The 21,112-nt window shown below is 48.6% G+C and overlaps 1 protein-coding gene across 1 annotated transcript in view; it reads left to right on the forward strand.

Moving 5' to 3' along the window:
• The window catches only part of TRAPPC9 (trafficking protein particle complex subunit 9), a 637,992-nt gene that overhangs the window by 50,984 nt on the left and 565,896 nt on the right, over positions 1-21,112 (forward strand). The window contains exon 7 of the mRNA XM_042780905.1: positions 9,827-9,952. Within this exon, the coding sequence (XP_042636839.1) occupies positions 9,827-9,952 (126 nt within the window). The remainder of the gene's footprint in view (positions 1-9,826; positions 9,953-21,112) is intronic.

The following is a 21,112-nucleotide window of genomic DNA, read 5'->3' on the forward strand; positions in this document are numbered from 1 at the left end:
AGGGAGAATTCCATCCTTTTCTATGTTTTGGAATACTTTGAGTAGGATTGGTATCAGTTCTTCTCTGAATGTTTTGTAGAATTCTCCAGTGAAACCGTCTGGGCCAGGACTTTTTTTTGTTGGTAATTTTTTGATGACCTTCTTTTGTATGGGCCTGTTCAGCTTTTCCACATCGATCCTATTACGGATATGTCTTGAAAATCTTTTTCTTTATGAAATTAATTTTTTTATGAAGTTTTTATTTTTAGTTGTGGTTAAAGATACAGTTTTAGGGCAGTAAATAGTTTCATTTACTGCCTTGCATCGCAGGGCTTGTGGCTGCTTTTCACTTAGGGGTGGGTCTTTTGTAAGGCTGGGGCCCACGGTAGGCCCACTGCTTGGGGGCAGTCTTATTTTAAGGCCGGGGCCTGAGGTAGGTGGGCACGGGGCTTGGGGTCTGCTTTTGCCATGGGGGTGGCTCTGTTTTAAGGCCAGGGCCTCAGGTAGGTGGGCCTGGGGCTGGAGGCTGCTTTTCGCTTGGAGTCGGCTCTGTTTTTCGTCTTGGGCCTGAGGTAGGTGGACTTGTGGCTTGGGGTCTGCTTTTGCTTGGTGGCAGCTCTATTTTATGGCCAGGGCCTGAGGAAGGTGGATACAGAGGGGTCAGGAACCACTAAGGGAGACCAACTTGTCTGTCAGTTTGTCGTCCTGTGGTGGCTTACGTGTTGCTGTGAGGCTGGAGGCTGTGCCCCAGTGTTGCAGAATGCCAGCAGGGTTACCCATGGTGGAGAGGCTTCAGTGGAGCTTCTGGGCTTAGACAGACTCGGGTTCCACTTCTCAAAGGAATTGCCAGTGAAAACCTTATGAATAGCAGTGAAACACTGTCTGATATATTACTGGAAAACTTTATGGATAGCCCTGAAACATTGTCCGATGTAGTGTCAGAAGATGAGCCCATCAGGTTGGAAGGCACTCAGAATGTGACTGGGGAAGAGCTGACTCCTCAGAGTAGAGAGGACCGTAACGACATGGATGGAGTAAAGCTTTTGAGACCTCCGTTGGCTGATGTGGCACGACTCAAAATGAGCAGAAACGGATGCAAACATCCATTAATAATTGGAACATGGAATGTATGAAGTATGAATCTAGGAAAATTGGAAGTTGTCAAAAATAATGGAATGCATAAAGATCGATATCCTAGGCATTAGTGAGCTGAAATGGACTGGTTTTGGCCGTTTTGAATCAGACAGCTGTTTGAGCTGCTATTCCAGGAATGACAAATTGAATAGGAATGTTGTGGCATTCATCATCACAAAGAATGCTTCAAGATCTGTCCTGAAGTACAATGCTGTCAGTGACAGGATAATATCCATATGCCTCTAAGGGAGAAGTTAATACTACTATTATTCAAATCTATGCACCAACCACCAAAGCCAAAGATGAGGAAATGGAAGATTTCTACCAACTTCTGCAGTCTGAAATTGACTGCACAGGTGATCGAGATGTGTTGATTATCATTGGTGACTGGAATGCAAAAGTTGGAATCAAAGACGAATTACTGGTAGTTGGAAAATATGGCTTTAGTGGTAGAAATAATGCTGGAGATCACATGATAGAATTTTGTAAGACCAATGACTTATTTCTTGCAATACCTTTTTTCAATGACATAAGTGACGATTATACACGTGGACTTCACCAGATGGAATACACAGGAATCACATTAACTACATCTGTGGCAAGAGGTGATGGAGAAGTTCAATATCTTTGGCCAAAACAAGGCCAGGAGCTGATTGTGAAGAGACCATCAACTGCTCATATGCACATTAAAATTGAAGTTGAAGACATTTAAGACAAGTTCATGAGAGCCAAAATATGACCTTGATAATATTCCTCCTGGGGAGCTCTGGTAGCATAGTGCCTAAGACACTTGACTTTTAACCAGAAGGCTGACGGTTCAAACCCACCAGCCACTCCTTGGAAGGAAGGTTGGGCAGTCTACTTCCATAGTGATACTGCATCTGGAACCCAAGGAGGGGTCACTATGAATCGAGTCTGACTTGATGGTACATAACAACAACAACAACAACAACAACAATATCCTTCCTGAATGTAGAGACCATTTAAAGAATAGATTTGATGCATTGAATACCAGTGACTGAAAACCAGAGGAATTGTGAGATGACATCAAGAACATCATCCATGAAGAAAGCAAGAGGTCAATAAAAAGATAGGAAAGGAAGAAAAGGCCAAAGTGGATGTCAGAAGAGACTCTGAAACTTGCCCTTGAGCAGAGAGTAGCTAAAGCAAGTGGAAGAAATGACAAGATAAAAGAGCTGAACAGAAGATTTCAAAGAGCAGTTTGAGAAGACAAAGTCAATTATTATAATGAAATGTACAAAGACCTGGAATTAGAGAACCAAAAGGGAAGAACACGCTTGGCATTTCTCAAGCTGAAAGAACTGAGGAAAAAATTTAAGCCTTGAGTTGCAATATTGAAAGACTCTATGGGCAAAATATTGAATGATGCAGGAAACGTCAAAAGAAGATGGAAGGAATACACAGAGTCACTATACCAGAAAGAATTGGTCGATGTTCATCCATTTCAGAAGTTGGCATATGATCAAGAACCAATGGTACTGAAGGAAAAAAGTCAAAGCTGCACTGAAGTATTTGGCAAAGAACAAGGCTCCAGGAATTGATGGAATATCCATTGAGATGTTTCAACTAACGGATGCCCTGCTGGAGATACTCACTTGGTTGTGCCAAGAGATTTGGAAGACAGCTACCTGGCCAACTGACTGGAAGAGATCCATATTTGTACCCATTCCAAAGAAAGGTGATCCCACAGAATGTGGAAATTATCGAACAATATCACTAATATCACATGCAAGTAAAATCTTACTGAAGGTAATTAAAAAACGATTGCAGCAGTATATTGACAGAGAGCTTCCAGAAATGCAAGCTGGATTCAGAAGAGGATGTGGAATGAGGGATATCATTGCTGATGTCAGATGCATCTTGCTGCAGGCAAAGAATACCAGAAGGATGTTTACTTGTGTTTTATTGACTATGCAAAAGCATTCAATTGTGTGGATCATGACAAATTATGGATAACATTGAGAAGAATGGGAATTCCAGAACACTTGATTGTACTCATGAGGAACCTATACATAAACCAGGAGGCTGTCATTCGAATAGAACAAGGGGATATTGCATAGTTCAAAATCAGGAAGGGAGTGTGTCAGGGTTGTATCCTTTCACCATACTTCCTCAATCTGTATGCTGAGCAACTAATCCGAGAAGCTGGACTATATGAAAAAGAACATGGCATCAGGATTGGAGGAAGACTCGTTTACAACCTGCGATACACTGATGACACAACTTTGCTTGTTGAAAGGGAGGATGACTTGAAGCACTTAATGATGAAGATTGAAGAATACAGTCTGCAGTATGGCTTACATCTCAATATAAATAAAAATCCTCACAACTGGACCAATAAGCAGCATCACAATAAATGGAGAAAAGATTGAAGTTGCCAAGGACTTCATATTACTTGGTTCTACAATCAACACCAATGAAAGGAGCAATCAAGACATCAGGTGACGTATAGCGTTGGGCAAATCTGCTGCAAAGGACCTCTTTCAAGTGCTGAAGAGCAAAGATGTCTCCTTGAAGATTAAGGTGTTCCTGATACAAGCCATGGTATTTTCAATCACCTCTTATGCATGTGAGAGCTGGACAATGAATAAGGAAGACCAAAGAAGACTTGATGCTTTTGAGTTGTGATGTTGGAGAAAAATGCTGAGTACCATGGATTGCTAAAAGGACTAACACATCTTTCCTGGAATGAGTGCACCTGAAATGTTCCTTGAAAGCGAAAATGGCCAGACTTTGTCTCACCTACTTTGGTCATGTCAGAAGGGACCATTCCTTGGAGAAGGATATCATGCTTGGTAGGGTGGAGGATCAACAAAGAAGGGAAAGGCCCTTAACGTGCCGGATGGACACAGTGGCTGCAACGATGGGCTCAGGCGTAGCAAGGATCATGAGGCTGGCACAGGACTGGGCAGTGTCTCGTTCTGCTGTGCACAGGGTTGCTGTGAGTCGGAGACAACTCGACTGCACCTAACAACAGCAAGCAATATTTACATTATGGGTTTTCTCTGTGATATTAAGCTTGGAAAAGGACTGACTAGTTTGAGGAAGTTAGACCCTCTCTGTTCTTCCGTTTTTAGTCTTCACCTGGGGTTGGTTATAGCACTGTCTCGTAGGGAAGAGTAGCTGAGTTCATGTACGCACAGTACTATGCGTTTTCCATTGTTGTTTAAAAATATTTATATCATCTTCTATAACTTACATGCTGTTATGTTACGACACAACAACAACAGAGAAACCAAGCTCACTGGCATCGAGTCGATTCCTCCTAGCGACCCTCTCTGGTTGCCGAGGTGGTCAATCTGTACAGAAGTAGACTGCCCAGTCTGCCTTCAATCAAGTGGCTGGTGGGTTTGAACAGCTAACCTTCTGGTTAGCAGTCAAATGCCTTAGGCACTATGCCACCAGAGTTCCTTACATTATGGCATAGGAATAGACTTTGGTGTTTCCAGATGATTGTCTTATTATCCCCCACAATGCAGTGAATTCGTACTCTTCCTCTTTAATTTGAAATCCCACCTGCAGTAAATATTTCCAGTTGCCTCGTATGCATGTGAGAGCTGGACAATGAATAAGGAAGACTGAAGAAGAGTTGATGCTTTTGAGTTGTGGTGCTGGCGAAGAATGCTGAAAGTACCATGGACTGCTAAAAGAACTAACAGATCTGTCCCGGAAGAAGTGCACTGAAATGCTCCTTGGAAGCGAGAATGGCCAGACTTTGTCTCACCTACTTTGGTCATGTTGTCAGAAGGGACCATTCCCTGGAGAAGGATGTCATGCTTGGTAGGGTGGAGGGTTGACAAAAGAGGGGAAGACCTTCAACGAGATGGATTGATACGGTGGCTGCGATGATGGGCTCAAGTATAGCAGGGATTGTGGGGCTGCCACGGGATCGGGCAGTGTTTCGTTCTGCTGTGCATGGGGTTGCTATGAGTCAGAGATGACGGCACCTAACAACAGCAACCCCGAGCTCCCTTCGTGTCTCCTGGTCTGTCCCGTCTCCCGTGCACCCCGAGCTCCCTTCGTGTCTCCTGGTCTGTCCCGTCTCCCGTGTACCCCGAGCTCCCTTCGTGTCTCCTGGTCTGTCCTGTCTTGCTCTAGCACCACGGCGTTTCCCATATTGCAGCTTATTCAATACCGAATGGTGTGTCTTCTGTTGTTACTTCCTCCCATCCCACACTGTTTTGGCTAATCTGGTGAATTTATTGTTTCCAAGAATTTTTAAATGATTTCTTCAAATTAAAAGAAGAAACCCCACTGGGATTTTGTTGGGGGTTTGCAATGAGTTTGAAATTATTTTTGTGAGAATTGTGTCCTTATAGTACTGCTGTGGAGTGTGTCACCGTCTCTGTGTTTATATGTCCTATTTTAGTTTCTGCAGCGTAGTGTTGTAGTTTTCTTCTTATCAAACGGGAACCTTACTTTTAACTTTATTCCTGGGCGTTTTGTCGTTATCTTTCTCGAGCTCTGCTTCTCGTCCTCTCTCTTGTTTCTCCCTTACTCTTCTCTCCACCCTCTCTACCAGCAGAGCCTGAGACAGTGTCCCATGTCCCCAGACACTAGATTGAAATGATTTTATTGGTCCATCACTGTGAAATACAGTGAGAAACACTCATTGGTGCCCTTCCTAGGTTTGCTGTATGGATTTGCATACACACATACGTGTGTGTACATGTGTCAGGCTGCCTCCCGCTTGGTGAGTGAGAAGCACAGCTGTTGCTTCATTCACAGAGAATGGTAGTGAGGTCTTCCAGGCAGGTTCATGCCTGGCTTCAGCAGTGATTTTCTGTTGGGTTTCTGAATTCAGCAGAAGAGGTGAAATGGAGCAGTGGTCATTCTTTTGAGACACTGCTGCCAGACCATTTTAGGGGTCAGAGTGGCTCAGTGAGATGGCCAAAGTCATGCAGTGGCATCATTTGAACTAGAACGTGGGTTGTCTTCTGCGCAGATAACATGAGAGCGGGGTTGGGGGGTAGAAGCCCCTCCTTGGTTGAGTGCAGTGTCCTGAGAGAGTCCTCAGTGGTCCCCTGCTTTAGTTTATGTCTGTGGTGGCCCCCCAGCGAAGGTCACTCTCTCCTGATTGATTGAGTTTCTGTCAGCAAGAACTTCTGACACGCTGCACCCGCACGGGCTTTCCAGATCGCCTCCACGGGCACTTTGTGAACAAGATGTACGAAACCACCAGCCATAACAGGGTGATAGTCAGCCCCACGTCCTGTGTGCGTGGGGGACTATCTGAGGCTGGTGTGTGGATTGTTTGAACAGAATTAAGGTGCCAGTCTGTGGTGCTGAAATGCCTCCCTAATGGAGAGGCACAGAATGGCCTTGGGTTTGGAGTTGGACAGACTCCAGTGAAACCAGTTCTAGCTTTGGGACCTTGGGCAGGAAACTTTACTTTTGGGGTCTCACTTTCTTGATCTGTGTCTTGGTTCTCTGGTGCTGCTATGACGGAAACACCGAGTGAATGGCTCCACAAAGAGGAACTGATTTTGTCACAGTTTAGGAGGCTAGCAGTCCAGGTTCCGAGCTCGGCTCTGGGGGGTGTCCTTGTCTCTTCAGCTTTTGCTTCTGCTTCCTGGTTCCCTGGAGACGTCCTTGTGGTTTGGCGTCCATCTCCCCCCATCTCTGCTCTGCTCATTTGTTTCATCTCTTTCATATCTCAGAAGAGTTTGACTCAGCACACACCTTACACTAATTCTGCCTCATGAACATAACAAAGACATTCTGTTCCCAAGTGGGATTATAACCACAGGCATAGAGATTAGCATTTACAACTTTTAGTTTTTGGGGATGCAATTCAATGCATAACAATCTGTAAGTAAGGAAAATACTCCTTTTAGTTTTTTTTTTTTTAAGACTTGAATGAGGTCATTCCTTTATTCATTCCTCCTGCAGTATCCTGGGGCCTTGGCGGGCAGCTGACAGGGACCTGCATGGAGACCGAGCAGGGGCCCTGACATTGCAGAGCTTGGCTGAAGGCTAAGGTTTGTAGGAGGCCAGTGTCCAGTGGGTTTGCACTCAGTGTCTACTCCTTGCCTGCTCCCCATGGTTGTGTACTCCAGCCTGCTGATTCTACAATATATGAACCATTTCTCAGGACTGCACTTTATTTATTTATTTTTTTATTAGGACTTGGGTGAAGATTTACAGAGTAAATTCACTTTTCATACAGCAGTTCACATATACTTTGTCTCATGTCATTGACCAAAATTTACAATGCAGCAGCTCCCCTCCCACTTCCTCCCCATAGTTACCTCCTCCCAGTGTCCATCCCTTCATACTCTTCTGCACCCTGAGCTATCTCCCTGTGCATAAGCAGCCCTTCCTTCTCCCATGATTGTTCTCTCCAGGGCGTGTGTCTACTTGAGGTAAATGTTTAACTCACATGCCTGTACTTTGTTTGGCTGGAAACCACAGTTGTGGGTTCAATTCCAAACCTGAAGGCAGCTAGGGGCCATAGTCTCAGTGGTTTCACCAGGCTCTATTGGACCAGCAAACCTGGTCCCCACCTTCTTTTTTTTTTTTTGCCTCCAAATGATTTTGAGTTTTGTACCACATTGTTCTCCCTCTTTATGCAGGATCTCCTACATCCCTTCCAAGTGGATGGCAGTGGTTCAGGACTGCACTTTAAATCCTTGTGTGATATAATTTAAAATAGATACATTTAACCAAACTGTGTGAAGAAAAAAACATTGAGCCTGTAGTCTTACTGTGATAGAAACTTTTAAGAGTTTTGAAGGAAGTCATTTTATTTCAATAGAATCACTTCATTACATTAGGTTTTTTCATTGTGTTGTTAAATGGTATGTAAAAATTCATAGGTTTCTGACTTCTCTGTTGGAGTTTAGGTACATACGTGTTATTTTTTGTGGTGGCCTTTTATAAATTGTATTAATGTAACACAAATTAAGTGCATGTTATGTGAGCAGAAAAGAGGAAGGAATATAGACTTGCTCCTTCCTGGCACAGTGATGATAATGTTTATTTTTCTGCCTTATAAATAATTTTACTAAGAAAGATCCCCAGTAATAGCATTACATCTGGATAACTGATAAATAGGTAGATGCATTTATAGGGGAAGTTATACTGTGTTGGACCTGTAACCAAAAAGCCAAACCTACTGCCACAGAGTCAATTCTGACTCACAGTGACTCTTTAGGATAGAGTAGAAGTACCCTATAGACTTTCCAAGGCTGTAAATTTCTCCAGTGAAGTAGTTGGGTTTGAACTGCTGACCTTTTGGTTAGCAGTTGAATGCATTAACCACTGTGTCAGCAGAGCTCCTTGTAAGGGCCTTGTGAGTTAGGTGGTTGATTCTCACAGTATGTGCTGGGCCTCAGTGAAGCAGTTTCAGTGTGTCGTCCCTGCCTGGCCTTGGGTGCTTGTGAGTCTGAGTGCACCGGCATCGACCTCTATCAACCCTTTCTTCAACAGCTGGAATATTTTTTCAGTTAGTATATCAACTGAAAACACCCTAGTTTGGGATAATTAAGGGAATATATAAAAATAAAAAGTGTTTGGAGTAGAAAAGAAAAGAAGTAAGAAGTAAGACATTTAACCTGGGGCATTTTCCAGTGTCGCCTTGGGCGAGGGGGTGGGTGAGGAGCCTTGCATTGGAATCTGCCCGTCCCTCTGTCTGGGCCCACCGTGTTTCGCAGTGGCCAGGGCAGCGCTCCTGGTGTGAGGTGAGAATTGACGCTGGTAAACGGATGTGCACAGAGCCTTTCCTGTTCCATAGATTGTCCTTCTTCTCAGCAACCATAGTGGGATTGGAGAAGTAGGAACAGGCAACTCTGGGATGGAAAATCAGAAAGACCTTGGATATTTAAACAGAAGACCAATACAGGGAACCATATTTTTGCAACAAAGTAAAATGAGTTTACAAGGATTGCACTAACTACAGGTGTGAGAAAGTCTAAAACTGTTGAGACAATGGGTATGATCAGCTGAAATGGGTGGCAAAGTGTCCATCGTTACTACCCTGATATTTTGTAAAATGTCAAGTTTTTGTGATTGTTTTATTTTAATGAATGCAAATTAGGTCTTCAAACCAGTTCAGCCTGGTTCAGTCATGACCAATGAGGCAACACCGCAGCGGACTAGAATTGTAAACCAAGAATGGGGAGAATGAGAGGTTGGCGCCCTCCTAGGACCTCAGTCTCCCTCTTGGAAAGCAAGGTCAGCGTGTGCATTGCACACCAACCAAATCTCTGACCAGCAGAGTTGTAAACTGTGGTGGCCGGCTCAGAAATGACGGCTGACCTCACGGCTTTGAATGGGTGTCCCCCTCCAAAGTCTTGGCAATAATCCAGCCTCCCGCATCAGGCTGCTAGAGGGCTCCCTGCGCCTCTTCCAAGTCTGCTGTTCCAGGACTGTGACCCGCAGTGCTTCCCGTTCTGGTTAGTGTTATATTACCCAGATTTAAAAAAATCCTCTCTCTTCAGTTTCCGCTTGTTGGCCATGACTGAGCTGGTTTGAACTGGTGTGAAGCACTGTGGGCATTCATAGGCTCATGCAGTCCCCCCAGCTTCCTTCTCCCCCAAACCCATGCTCTCCTCCTGGGGGTGTGTGTGTGAGACAGGGTCCCTGCAGCCGGGGAAGTGCCCTGAAGTCTCTGCCCCTCCACGGCTCTGAAGACGCTGTGGCAGAAAGGTCCCCTCTTCTTGTTGACCGAGGCACCTGCTTTCTCCTGCAGTATAAGAACGCGGGTGTGATTGAGCTGGAAGCTTGCGTCAAAGCGGTGCGTGTGCTCGCCATTCAGAAGCGGAGCATGGAAGCTTCGGAATTTCTTCAGAACGCGGTTTACATTAACCTTCGACAGGTGAGTGCGTGTCGGCTGCGCGCGAAGGACGCAATGCCGTTCTCGTGGGATTTGTTCTCTGCTGACGCGGCTGGTTTTGCTGGGACTCAGTCTGCCATGGTAGACTCTGTGGTGTGCTAAGTGGGCTCTCCGAGGAAGGTGCTTATTCGTATGTTTCACGTCTTTATTTTGTGGTATCTTACTTTCAGAATTCAGAATTTGCTCTCCTTTCAGACTTTTCTATGTTTTCAGGAGGCAGACATAGCTTTGCCTCCCGCTAGCTTTGCAACCTCAAACAAGCTTCGTCTTTTCTGTCTTAACTCTGCCATCTGTGAAGTCATTCCCATCGGAAATGAGCAGATCTGCCCGGCTGGCTGGCTGGTTAGTCTCATAAAACATGAAGCTGGTGAAAAATCTTCGTATAGCATCTTTCACACGGTAGATACTCAGCAAATATTACTTCAATCTGAATTTGGATATGGCTTTTAATAAAAACAAAACCTTAAACCAAAAAAGCACCCTAAAGTCTTCTTGAAACCAAGCAGTAGTTCAACTTCACTCGTGAAGAAGGTCTCCCCTGAGAACCGAGCTCTTTTCAGATCGGTGTGGAGTCACACTGACAGCACCAACTCGGAAGGTTCCATAGGAGCCTGAAGGGTGGTGAGTTCATGTGAATGAGGGAGGAGCAGCTCAGAAAAGGGGGTGAGGATGGTTGCATTGTCAGCATCACTGAATAGCGTGTGGAGAAACTGTTGAGCCGGTGTGTGTGCTGGTGTGTAAATTCTCAACAACAAATGAATAAAATTTAAAAAGTATTGGAACAAAACAAGCTAACAGAAACCCCTAAAATTATTAAAACATTTAGTTGTGTGTTGATAATGCAAAATCCCAAAACTTATCATTCAGAAAGCTGTTGGAAGTGTACCTGCTGTAACTTGGATCTTTACCTACTGGGAAAACAAGACCCAAAGTTAGGGAATTCACGTTAGGATGCATGACTAGGACTCAAACACAGATTGCTTTAGTTCCACAGGTATTTACTGAGCCCCTCACATGTCGGGAGGGGAGAGAGAGCTGACAAGGGCAGGTTTTGAACAGATTCTGAATAAGGGGGAGATTCCTGAAAATCAGTGGAGGTTCAGTGTACAAAGTGAGCAAGTAACAAAAGGACTTAACCTGTTTGAAGAGGTGTCAGGGAAGTCTCTCAGGCAGGGAGGTTTAAGCTGGGACTTGAAGGATGATAGGAGATGACCAGGAAAAGAAGTCAACTCCAACTCATAGCGACCCCCGTTGGGTTTCCAAGCCTATACATCTTTATGGAAGTAGATTGTCTCATCTTCCTCTCGAGGAGCAGATGGTGGATTTGAACTGCCAATCTTGTGGTTAGCAGCCGAATGCCTAACCCACTGTGCCACCACAGCTCCTTGGTTAGGCAAAGAGGAGGTAGGAAAAGAGCCTGACAGGTCAGCTTGAGAGAGAGAGCATGGCGATGAGAGAGGCATCACATGGGAGGAACTGGAAAACGTCTGGTGTGTGTGTGTGGAGGAGAAAGAGATTGGGTGCAGACAGAGATTGAGAGAGATAGCAAAAGAGAGAGATGTAGAACCTGAGAGAGAGAGAGAGAGAGAGAGAGAGAGAGAGAGAGAGAGAGAGAGAGAGAGAGAGAGAGAGACAGAGAGAGAGAGAGACAGAGACAGGGAAGGATGCACATACGCAGAGAGGCATCACAGTGAAGGAACTGGAAAACATCTGGTGTGTGTGTAGAGGAGAAAGAGATTGGGTGCAGACAGAGATTGAGAGAGACAGAAAAAGAGAGAGACGTAGAACCTGAGAGAGAGAGAGAGAGAGAGAGAGAGAGAGAGACAGGGAAAGATGCACATACACAGAGAGGCATCACGTGGAAGGAACCAGAAAACTTCTGGTGTGAAAAAGAGAGAGACACAGAGAGAGGATGAGAGAGAGAGAGAGAGACAGAGAGAGAGAGAGACAGAGAAACAGAGGCATCATGTGGAAGGAACTGGAAAACGTCTGGTGTGTGCGGGAAGGGAGTAAGAGTAAGAGATTGGGCTGCAGACAGAGAGAGAGAGAGAGACAGACAGACAGACGGGGAGAGACACATCACGTGGAAGGAACTGGAACATGTCTGGTGCATGCAGGAGAGGAGTAAGAGATCGGGCTGGAGAGAGAGAGAGAGAGAGAGAGAGAGAGAGAGACAGAGCCACAGAGAGAGAGAAAGAGAGAATGAGACACACAGAGAGACCCAGAGTCAGAGCAGGGGGACCGTGGTGGCCCGGTGAGGTATGTTGGGGTCTGTTCTAAGAACTGTGGATTTTAAGAAAGTTTCCAGGCCCAGAAGTGATGTGATCAGATGTGTCCTGGGTTGGGGGAGAGGGGGACAGGGAGACCCAACAAGAGAGGCTGGCCAAGAGTCCAAGTGAGAAAGCCCCAGGGGTGGGACTGTCGGTGGAGAAAGTGCACGGATGGAAAGCACGTTTGGTGGTGTCTTGTGTCCTAGAGCTACTGTGACAAAGGACCACAGACTGGAGGCTTCAAGCAGCAGAAGTGTGCCTCCTCACAGCCTAGGGGGTCAGAGGCCTGAATTGCAGGTGCCAGCGGGGCCGCCTCTCTCAGAGGCTCCAGGGGAGGCCCCCCAGCTGTGGCAGCAGCAGCATTCAGTCCTGCCCCTGTCGCCACGTGGCCATCTGCCTTCTGTGTTTCTCCACCTCTTAGGAGAACGCCCACTGCAAAGAGATCGCTGCCGTTGTCAGGTGCCGTCGAGTCGCTTCTGATTCACAGCGACCCCACGTGCAACAGAACGAAACGCTGCCACGTCCTGTGCCAGCCTCACGGCTGTTGCTGTGTGAGCCCGTAGTTGCAGCCACTGTCAGTCCACCTTGTCGAGGGCCCTGTCCTTTTTCCCTGACCCTCTGCTTTACTGAGCATGATGTCCTTCTCCAGGGACTGGTCCCTTCTGATAATATGAGTACGTGAGGTGAAGCCCTGCCATCCTCGCTCGCAGGGAGCATTCCAGCTGTGTCCCTTCTAAGGCAGATTTGTTCGTCTGGCGGCGCATGGTATATTCAGTATCCATCAACACTGTGATTCAAAGGCATCAGGTCTTCAGTCTTCCTTACTCATTGTCCGGCTTTTGCATTCATATGAGATGAATGAAACACCATGGCTTGGGTCAGGTTACACTTTCTTCAAAGGGACAGCTCTGCTTTTTAACATTTTCAAGGGTTTTTAGCAGCAGATTTGCCCAGTGCAGTACGTTGCTTGATTTCCAGACTGCTGTTTCCCTGAGTGTTGATTGTGGATCCAAGTGAAGTGAAAATGTCGAGGCTCACTAATTACTTCACTTGTAGTGATCCTCCAGGACAGAGTAGAACTGCCCTTAGACTTCCCAAGGCCGGAATCTTTCTGGAAGCAAACTGTTACCTTTCTCTGCCATGGAGTGGCTGGTGGATTTGAACCACCAACTTTTGGATAGCAACTGAGTGCTTAAGTGCTGCACCACCAGGGCTCCCTAGATATCACTATGAGTTAGGATTGACTCTACAGCAACGGGTAGTTACTTAATTATATCTTCACTAATTACATTTGCAAAGACCCTCTTTCCAAAAAGGTCACATTCACAGGGTCCAGGGGTTAGGACTTTGCGTATCTTTTTTGGGACCCAACTTAACAGGTGGTAAACTGGAAAGGACCAAGGACAGACCAGATGTGAGGGTCACAGGGAACAGCTTGGGTTGCTGGCTTGGTCAGTTAGGAAGCAAAGCCGGCAGAGGGTGAAGATTTGGAGGGGATGATGGAAACTTCAGTTGTGGACATAAGGAAACCCGTTAGATGTGTGGGTCAGGAGCTTTGGGGAGAGAGAGGGCAGCGGGTTGGGGAGTAGGGAGAGGCTTCGGACTCATGTCACATTTCAGATGTGAGACAGACACACAGGTCTCTGCTGTTTGGACTCTGTCACCCGGACCTTCCGCCGCCCGGATGCGCTACCATCAGACCCTCTGCTGTTGGATGTACCAGGTTAACGTTGCACCGCTGAGGCTTAGTGTTGCAGATGTGCTTCATTTTAAAGAGAGGTGGGACGCTTCAGTTCACCACTCTCTCAGAGCTGCCGTGTGTCCTTCCGGTCCGTATTCTGGCGCCATCGTCTGTAAGAAGAGAGCTGTGTCAGCACGTGGTGAAGCACACGGACCCTGGGAGCACACGGGGGGCGCATCAGCCCCCTGGGCCAGCCTTCAGCTCTCTGGGCCCTGGCCACTCCTCTGAAAAGCATATCTCCTGGCCCAGACTCCTCACCACTAATTTCCTGGATTCAGCGTTGGGACTAGGGGCTTTAGGAGTAAGATGTGGCAACCAAGGCCAAAGGGAGAGACAAAAACGGCTTAAAGCCATGAAACCACACGAAAACAAAGAAACCGAAAACATCCCACAATGTTTTAGGCTGTTACTTAGTGTCCAGGAAACAGCACCACACGGACTCAAAGCTGCCTAGTGGACTAGTGCCACCTGTGCAGTGTGTAATAAAAACAGGGCCACAGTAAGGTCAGACTCTCAGTTTAAGTTTCTGGTGAAGGGGCAGGAGCTCCAGCTACCTGGGAGACAGACGTGCTCTGGTGGAAGCAAATCTTCAGCCGTGCTGGGCAGGTGGACGGTAACACCGGGCAGAGTCCTCAGCCGTGCTGGGTAGGGGATGGGAACACAGGGCAGAGTCCTTAGCCGTGCTGGGCAGGTGGACGGTAACACCGGGCAGTTACCTTTTCATTTGATGGAAGCGTGAGGTGAGGCTTCCAAGAGGAAGTGCCACCCTAGGGGAGTTAAGATGATCGACTACAAGGGGGCAAGGAGGGGACTTGAGGCCAGTGCGCAGCGGGCCCCACCATGGAGGATTTGGGGACCTGTAAGTAATCTGATAGGAGTCTCTGGGCAGGGCCAGTGGCTAAGCACTCGGCCAGCTGACCAGCCAAAGGTTGGTAGTTTGAACGCACCTGGTGGTGCCTTGTGAGACAGGCTTGGTGACCTGCTTCTGCAGGGTGTCAGCCATGACAGTTCTGTGCACACATGGGGGCCAGGAGACGGAATTGACTTGATGGTGACTGATGACAGTGGCATGTGATTTGGTGGCTGGAGTGATGTGTCTGTGAGGGCATGGAGCAAAAAGGTGCCGGGAGGCAGGTTTGGGACTGTCCAGAGGGACTGTGCTGGCCACACGCGTGAAAGTGAAGAGCTGGGCCTGGTCCAGTGGGTGGGAGAATCCATGTCGGAGTCCTAGCTGGGTACTCATGCTGGGCTTGAGGAGTGGGGCGCTGTAATGGAAGGGCAACTTCAGGATCTAATGGATTTGGGTTCCAGTCCCACCTGGGCCAGGCACCAGCTGTGTAACCACGAGCACTGTCACCTAATCTCGCTGTTACCATGTTTGTCAGGAAGAGGATAATAGCAGAGCTGTGCACGTTAGTACCCGCACGTTAGTGCCCTCTGTCTGGTGCAGATACAGCGCCTGCCCTCCGAGAGGCCTCAGCAGTGGACAGCTGTCACTCGGCTCAGCCTGGAGGGCTTGGCAGGACGTCTGCAGTGATAGTGGAGGGTGGATGTGCTTCTCAAGGAGGCCTTGAGCTTCAGAACTTGAGACGGATGGCTGGGGCCACGCAGGCAGAGCTGGGCCGAGAGAACGCCCGCAGACCCTCCTGAGGCACACCTCTCAGGCCTGGCTTGCCCTCAGCTGCCAGAGGGGCCTTTGCCAGTTACGTTGAGACACGGGCTTGCCTGCAGCCGCTTTCGTGGTGGGCGTCTAAGGACCCTTACAAAACCAGCTGTTTTCACGTAGAACGGGTGGGATTTACTGCTGTTTCTCTGTGCCCTTCCTTCTGCTGCTGAAGACTTGGTTGTCCGTGGACACCAGAGGTCAGTAGTGACAAGCTGTTCAGGGTAAACCACCCGCTGCCCAGTTGCCCGGCCACGCAGGAGGAATTTTGTGATTTGGCCTTTTGTGTTTCCCCTACACAAGTCTTTGCTTTACTTGCCTCACCTCCACGGTTGCTTGCTGGCTGCTGCTGTTGTGTGTTGTCGAGTGGATTCTGATTCATGGTGACCCCACATGACAGAGTAGAACTGCCACGTAGGGTTTCCAAGACTGTAAGTCTTTGTGGAAGCAGACCGCCACCTCTTCCTCCTCCAGAGCCATGGGTGTCTCTGAACCGCAGACCTTTGGGTTAGCAGCTGAGTGTTTAACCATTGCACCACCAGGCTCCTTCCTTGCCGGATGAGCAGGTAGGAAGGTATGAGTTCTGGTGGGACTTTTATACTGACGATAAAAGAGATCTGGGTTTGTCTGAAATAGAACGAGCTGGTGGGTTCTGAGCAGGTGTATTTTTGTGCGGAATCAATGAGTTGTGTCGATTTCTGGGTGTGATTTTGCTAACAGGAGAGTTTTGAAGACACTGGGACGTGATGATTACAGGTCTCTTCTGCTTCCAGAAGCCCTGTGGACCATAACAACTGTTGGTAGACATGCTGGGACTTAGTGGTGCTGGAAAGGAGGATGGTTGTTTGGGGGAGCAGTTGACGATCATCATCGAGAATAACAAATACCGGCAAACAGTTCCTTGAGTGATAGGCTGTCTGTAAATTGTGTGTGTGCGGCAGGTGGTTCCGTGGCAGGATTCTCGCCTTCCATGTAGGAAGAGCTGGGTTTGCTTTCTGGCCACTGTGCCTCAAGTCCAGCTGCCACCCAGCCGTCAGCGCGGGTTTGCGTGTTGCTCTGATGCTGAGCAGGTTTCAGGAGCTTTTAGACAAAAAGAAGGAAGAAGAAGGACCCAGCGAGTATTTCTAAGATGAGCCAATGAGAACCCTGTGGGCTCGGATGGCACCCAGAGGGATCCTGATCAAAAGTGGGGAAATGTGGAACAGAAGTTCAAATCAGCCAGTGAGAACTCTGTGGGCTCGGACGGCATCCACAGATCCTGATCAAAAGTGGGGAAATGCAGAACAGAACTTCAAATTCTCACAGAATCCAGACTTTCTGGAGCTATGGAGGTTGGACGAACCCTGAAACTATTGCCCTGAGATAATTTTTGAACCTTAAACCAAGAGTATTCCCTGAAGTCTTCTTTAAACCAAGCAGTGGTTTTGCGTAACTGGCAAAGAAGGTCTTCCTTGATCATTGTTCTCTTTTAAGGACGATCTATATGGGATCACCCCTCCTTGGGGTTCTGAGGCAGTATCTTTATGGAAGTAGATGGCCCGATCTTCCTTCTGAGAAGTGGCAGGTGGGTTTGAACTGCTAGCCTTCTGGTTAGCAGTCAGATGCCTTAAGCACTAGGCCACTAGAGCTCCAGTTACATGGGATCAAACTGACAGCAGCAGCTTGAAAGATTAGATGGGAGCTGTCTTGGGTCTCTAGTGCTGCTGTAACAGACAAACCACAAGTTGGTGGCTTTAACAAACAGGAATTTATGTCACAGTTCAGGAGGCTAGAAGTCCAAATTCAGATGCCAGCTCTAGGGGCTGGGTGAAGGCCCCTTGACGTTGGGTTTCAGCTCTGCCTCTTATTCCAGGCCCACTAGAGCTGGAGGCCTCTCCTAACTTAGGCAGCTGCTGGCTGCTGAGGCTGAGGAACCCAAGGTTGGCAGGTTAAATGGCACAGTCCCAGGACTGGCAAGCAGCAAGGCTACTGGTTCATGTCCAGGAATTGGAGATGAAGATTTGGCCAAATGCAGTATCCAGATGTGCCAAAAAGCTGGAGACCTTGCTCAAAGCTTCTCCATATATACTGGAAGCAGGCCACACCCCAAAGGCAACTTCCCTTCAACTGACTAGGCGCTCACGGCAGATTCCACCATAGAGGTGATTACAGTCTCATCATGGGGAATAACCACACCCAGCTGCCCAGCCGTGAAACCACGGCCCAGCCAAGTTGACACAGCCTTAACTGCCACGGGAAGCTTAGGGGACAGTGAGTTTATGTGTGTCCGTGAAGGAGGGACAGCTCAGCAAAGGAGGTGAGAACGATGCCCGACTTGTGGGCTTTCAGTGTCACTGAGTTACACGTAGAAGCTGTCGAAGTGTGTGTGTTGCTGTGTATGTTTTCAACAACAAGAAGAAGGAAATGAATAGTCTGAGGAAAAATACGCTTTGAGACCCTGTGTCCTACAGAATGATGAACAAACTGCCCCCTGGACCACACTGTCTGCTCTGCAGCCGGTCCTGTGTGGGACTGGGCCATGCTCGCTCCGTTGTGCGTGGGGCACCACGGCCGGGGTGAGCCCGAGAGCAGCGGCAGCAGGAGCAGCAGCAGAGGCTTGTCTGCTGGGCGTGTACATTTCACAGGCACACGGGGAGGTGGAAGCGAGGGAGAAGGGGCCAACTTCGGAACCCTCGGTTTGGGTTTACACACCACTTCCCTCTGTGCCCTCGGACGAGTGATGCACCATCCTCCAGCCTATTCCATGTGTGTGATGTGGGAGTGGTGACATTTGCTTGTCCCTCAAGCTGTGGGTGTCAGTGACGCACACCGTTGGGCACATGGAAAGCCTTTGAGACGTGCTGGCTGCGCTGGCTATGGCCGCCAGAGAATGAAGGCTGCTCGCGTTTGTGTGGGGCGTCACCTCACCCTTCACCAGCCTGTGAAGGTGGTCATCTCCTTTCACCCTTGCAAGCCTGGTGCCCGGTACAGTGTTTCCCATTTACCCAGGAGGACCCTTAGCCTGAACGAAGGGGATGTGACTTGTCTGAGGTCAAGCCCTGAGGTCAGGGTGGAGAAGCCTCCAGAAAGCTCACCAGCTCACTGTTTCCTTGACTTGGTGCTCCACAGCAGAGATAGGGCATTGGCGCAGTGCTGCGAGCCCTCAAATGGTCGGTGGGAACAGCACAGTACAGGCCTGCACTCAGCAAGCTCAAGTTCAGAAGGGAAACAGGCCCTCATCCGAAATAAATGAACCACCATCACCTGGATAAAGGCAGCCTGTGTCCTGCAGATATGGGGGGGTCTTCACCCCAGCACGGTAAGCTCTGTCATCATGAGGAAGATAGAACACCTCCTTATCAGACACCCAGAGACTCACTGATCTCTGCTGTTCACGAGGCAGTCTGCTTGTTGCGGGCACCTCACCAAGTGTTTACAGATGTGAGTGCCATCATCAGGACGCCATCACTACGTTCCTCCTTGTACCAGTTTAGAGACAGGGAAACTGAGGCCGGGAGAGTTTGTGCTTATCCAGGGTCATCTGGTCACCTTGTAAGTGGCACCCCTGGATTTAACCTGTTCCTTGTGAGTCTAAATGCTGGGATTGACATACTACACCCTGTTGCTTCCTCCAGACAGCCAAGCGAGTGAAGTGGACTCCCTTGGTCTTTAAGGAGTAGGAAATGGCACATGACAATAAAAGAAGGAAACAGTAAGGAGATGCTTGACCAGCCAGTACAACCCTGGCCTCACCAGGCACTCGGTATCCAGAATGCTGAGCCCACACCCCATGCCTCCTAGAGGCCCAGGGCTCAGGAACGGTTCGGGGCCATCGCAGAGCCCCCAGCAGTGCTTCTGATGCTGTTGACTTGGCCCCACGGCCTCTTTTGTCTTTGGTTAATTTTCTCTTTGTAGCCACGCAGATTTTAGGCAGGATACTCTTTTCAGATGAAAGAAGAATCTCTTTAAACTTTTTCCTTAATGAAGTTGTTGCCAAGGAAACCCAGCCCAAGCCTGCTGGTGGAAATGCATGTAACAGCCTAGCCTCGGAACTGTGTGCCGAGTTCTGCTCAGCTTGAGGGCTGAGGGGGTTCAGGAGCAGTGGGGTGGGGAGTCTCAGCCCCAGCCAGAGGGGGTCCAGCCTTCAGAGATGGTTTGGGTGGAATCCATGGTTCTCATGAAGAAGGGACTGTCAGTGGGGAGGCAGGCGAGTGATGTGTCATATTGCAGAAGGAGAGAGAGCTGGGAGCAGAGGACTGGCTGACGGACAAGAGGCCGGGATATGGTCAGTGCTCGGATATTCAGACGGAGTGAGGATCAGGATGCACAAAGCATCACGTCACAGGCAGGACTAGGATTGGGACTAGGACGCCCAGCTGGACTGCTTGGGCAGCTGCCCACAATGCTCTGGGCACCTTTGACACAATCCTTAAGTGGGAGTTTGGGCAGCTATTTGAGGCCTCGTAGTGATGAGCCACCAGTACCGGCTGGTTCGTGTGTGGCTGCGGTGCCCGAAACTGTGCCACTGCTGTTCCAAGTGCCAGCAGGTCACCTTTGGTGGGCAGGTGTCAGCAGAGCTTCCACAGTAAGGCTAGGAAGAAAGACCTGGCAATGTACTTCTGAAAAGTAAACCAGAAACCTAAACGCCCTGCCGTCGAGTCTGTTCTGACCCACAGCGCCCCTAGAGGACAGAGTGGAACTGCACCACAGGGTCTCCAAGGCTGTCAGTCTTTATGGAAGCAGACCACCTCATGTTTCTCCCATGGGGTGGCTGGTGAGTTCAAACCGCCAGCCTTTTGGTTAGCAGCTGAATGCTTTAACCACTATGCCATCAGAGCGCCTGTGGGTCAGAATAGAACGTCACCCAGGTGGACTCAAACATGCCAACAGTTGTCAGAATGGTGTGGAGCAGGCAGTGCTGCGTTCTGTTACACATGGGGACTCGAGGAAAACCCAGAGCGGGAGAGCGAGCCGCCTGTGGGCGTGGGGTCGTCGTCGCATCAGGAGAGCGAGCCGCCCATGGGCGTGGGGTCGTTGTTGTATCCAACACTGGGAAGTTACTGAGAGTGACGCTCGGTGGTGTTTCCAGCCACATACGAGGACGTGTTGGCAATGGGTGCTGGTATTTGCCTCACGCGTCGAGCTCTTCAGCTGCTCAAGCTTTTCCTCTGGGCTCCAGCTGTCAGCCCTTGGGCGCAGTCTGCAGTCGCCTTTCACAGTCACACCTACTTTGTGGCATGTGTTTGTGAGTTAACTTCTGGTTTCATGTAAAGGAGTCCTGGTGGCACAGTGGTTAAACACTCAGCTGCTAACTGAAAGGTAGCTTCGAATCCACCAGCTGCTCCATGGGAGAAAGGTGAGGCAGTCTGCTTCTGTGAAGACTGACAGCCTTGGAGACCCTGTGGGGCAGTTCCACTCTGTCCTCTAGGGGCGCTGTGGGTCGGAATGGACTCCACGGCAGTGGGTGTGGTTTGGGCTTTGCTTCTGTG

The sequence above is a fragment of the Orycteropus afer genome, unplaced genomic scaffold, assembly GCF_000298275.1.
Source record: "Orycteropus afer afer isolate SDZICR_OR568_19922 unplaced genomic scaffold, OryAfe1.0 scaffold00069, whole genome shotgun sequence".
NCBI classification, from domain to species: domain Eukaryota; kingdom Metazoa; phylum Chordata; class Mammalia; order Tubulidentata; family Orycteropodidae; genus Orycteropus; species Orycteropus afer.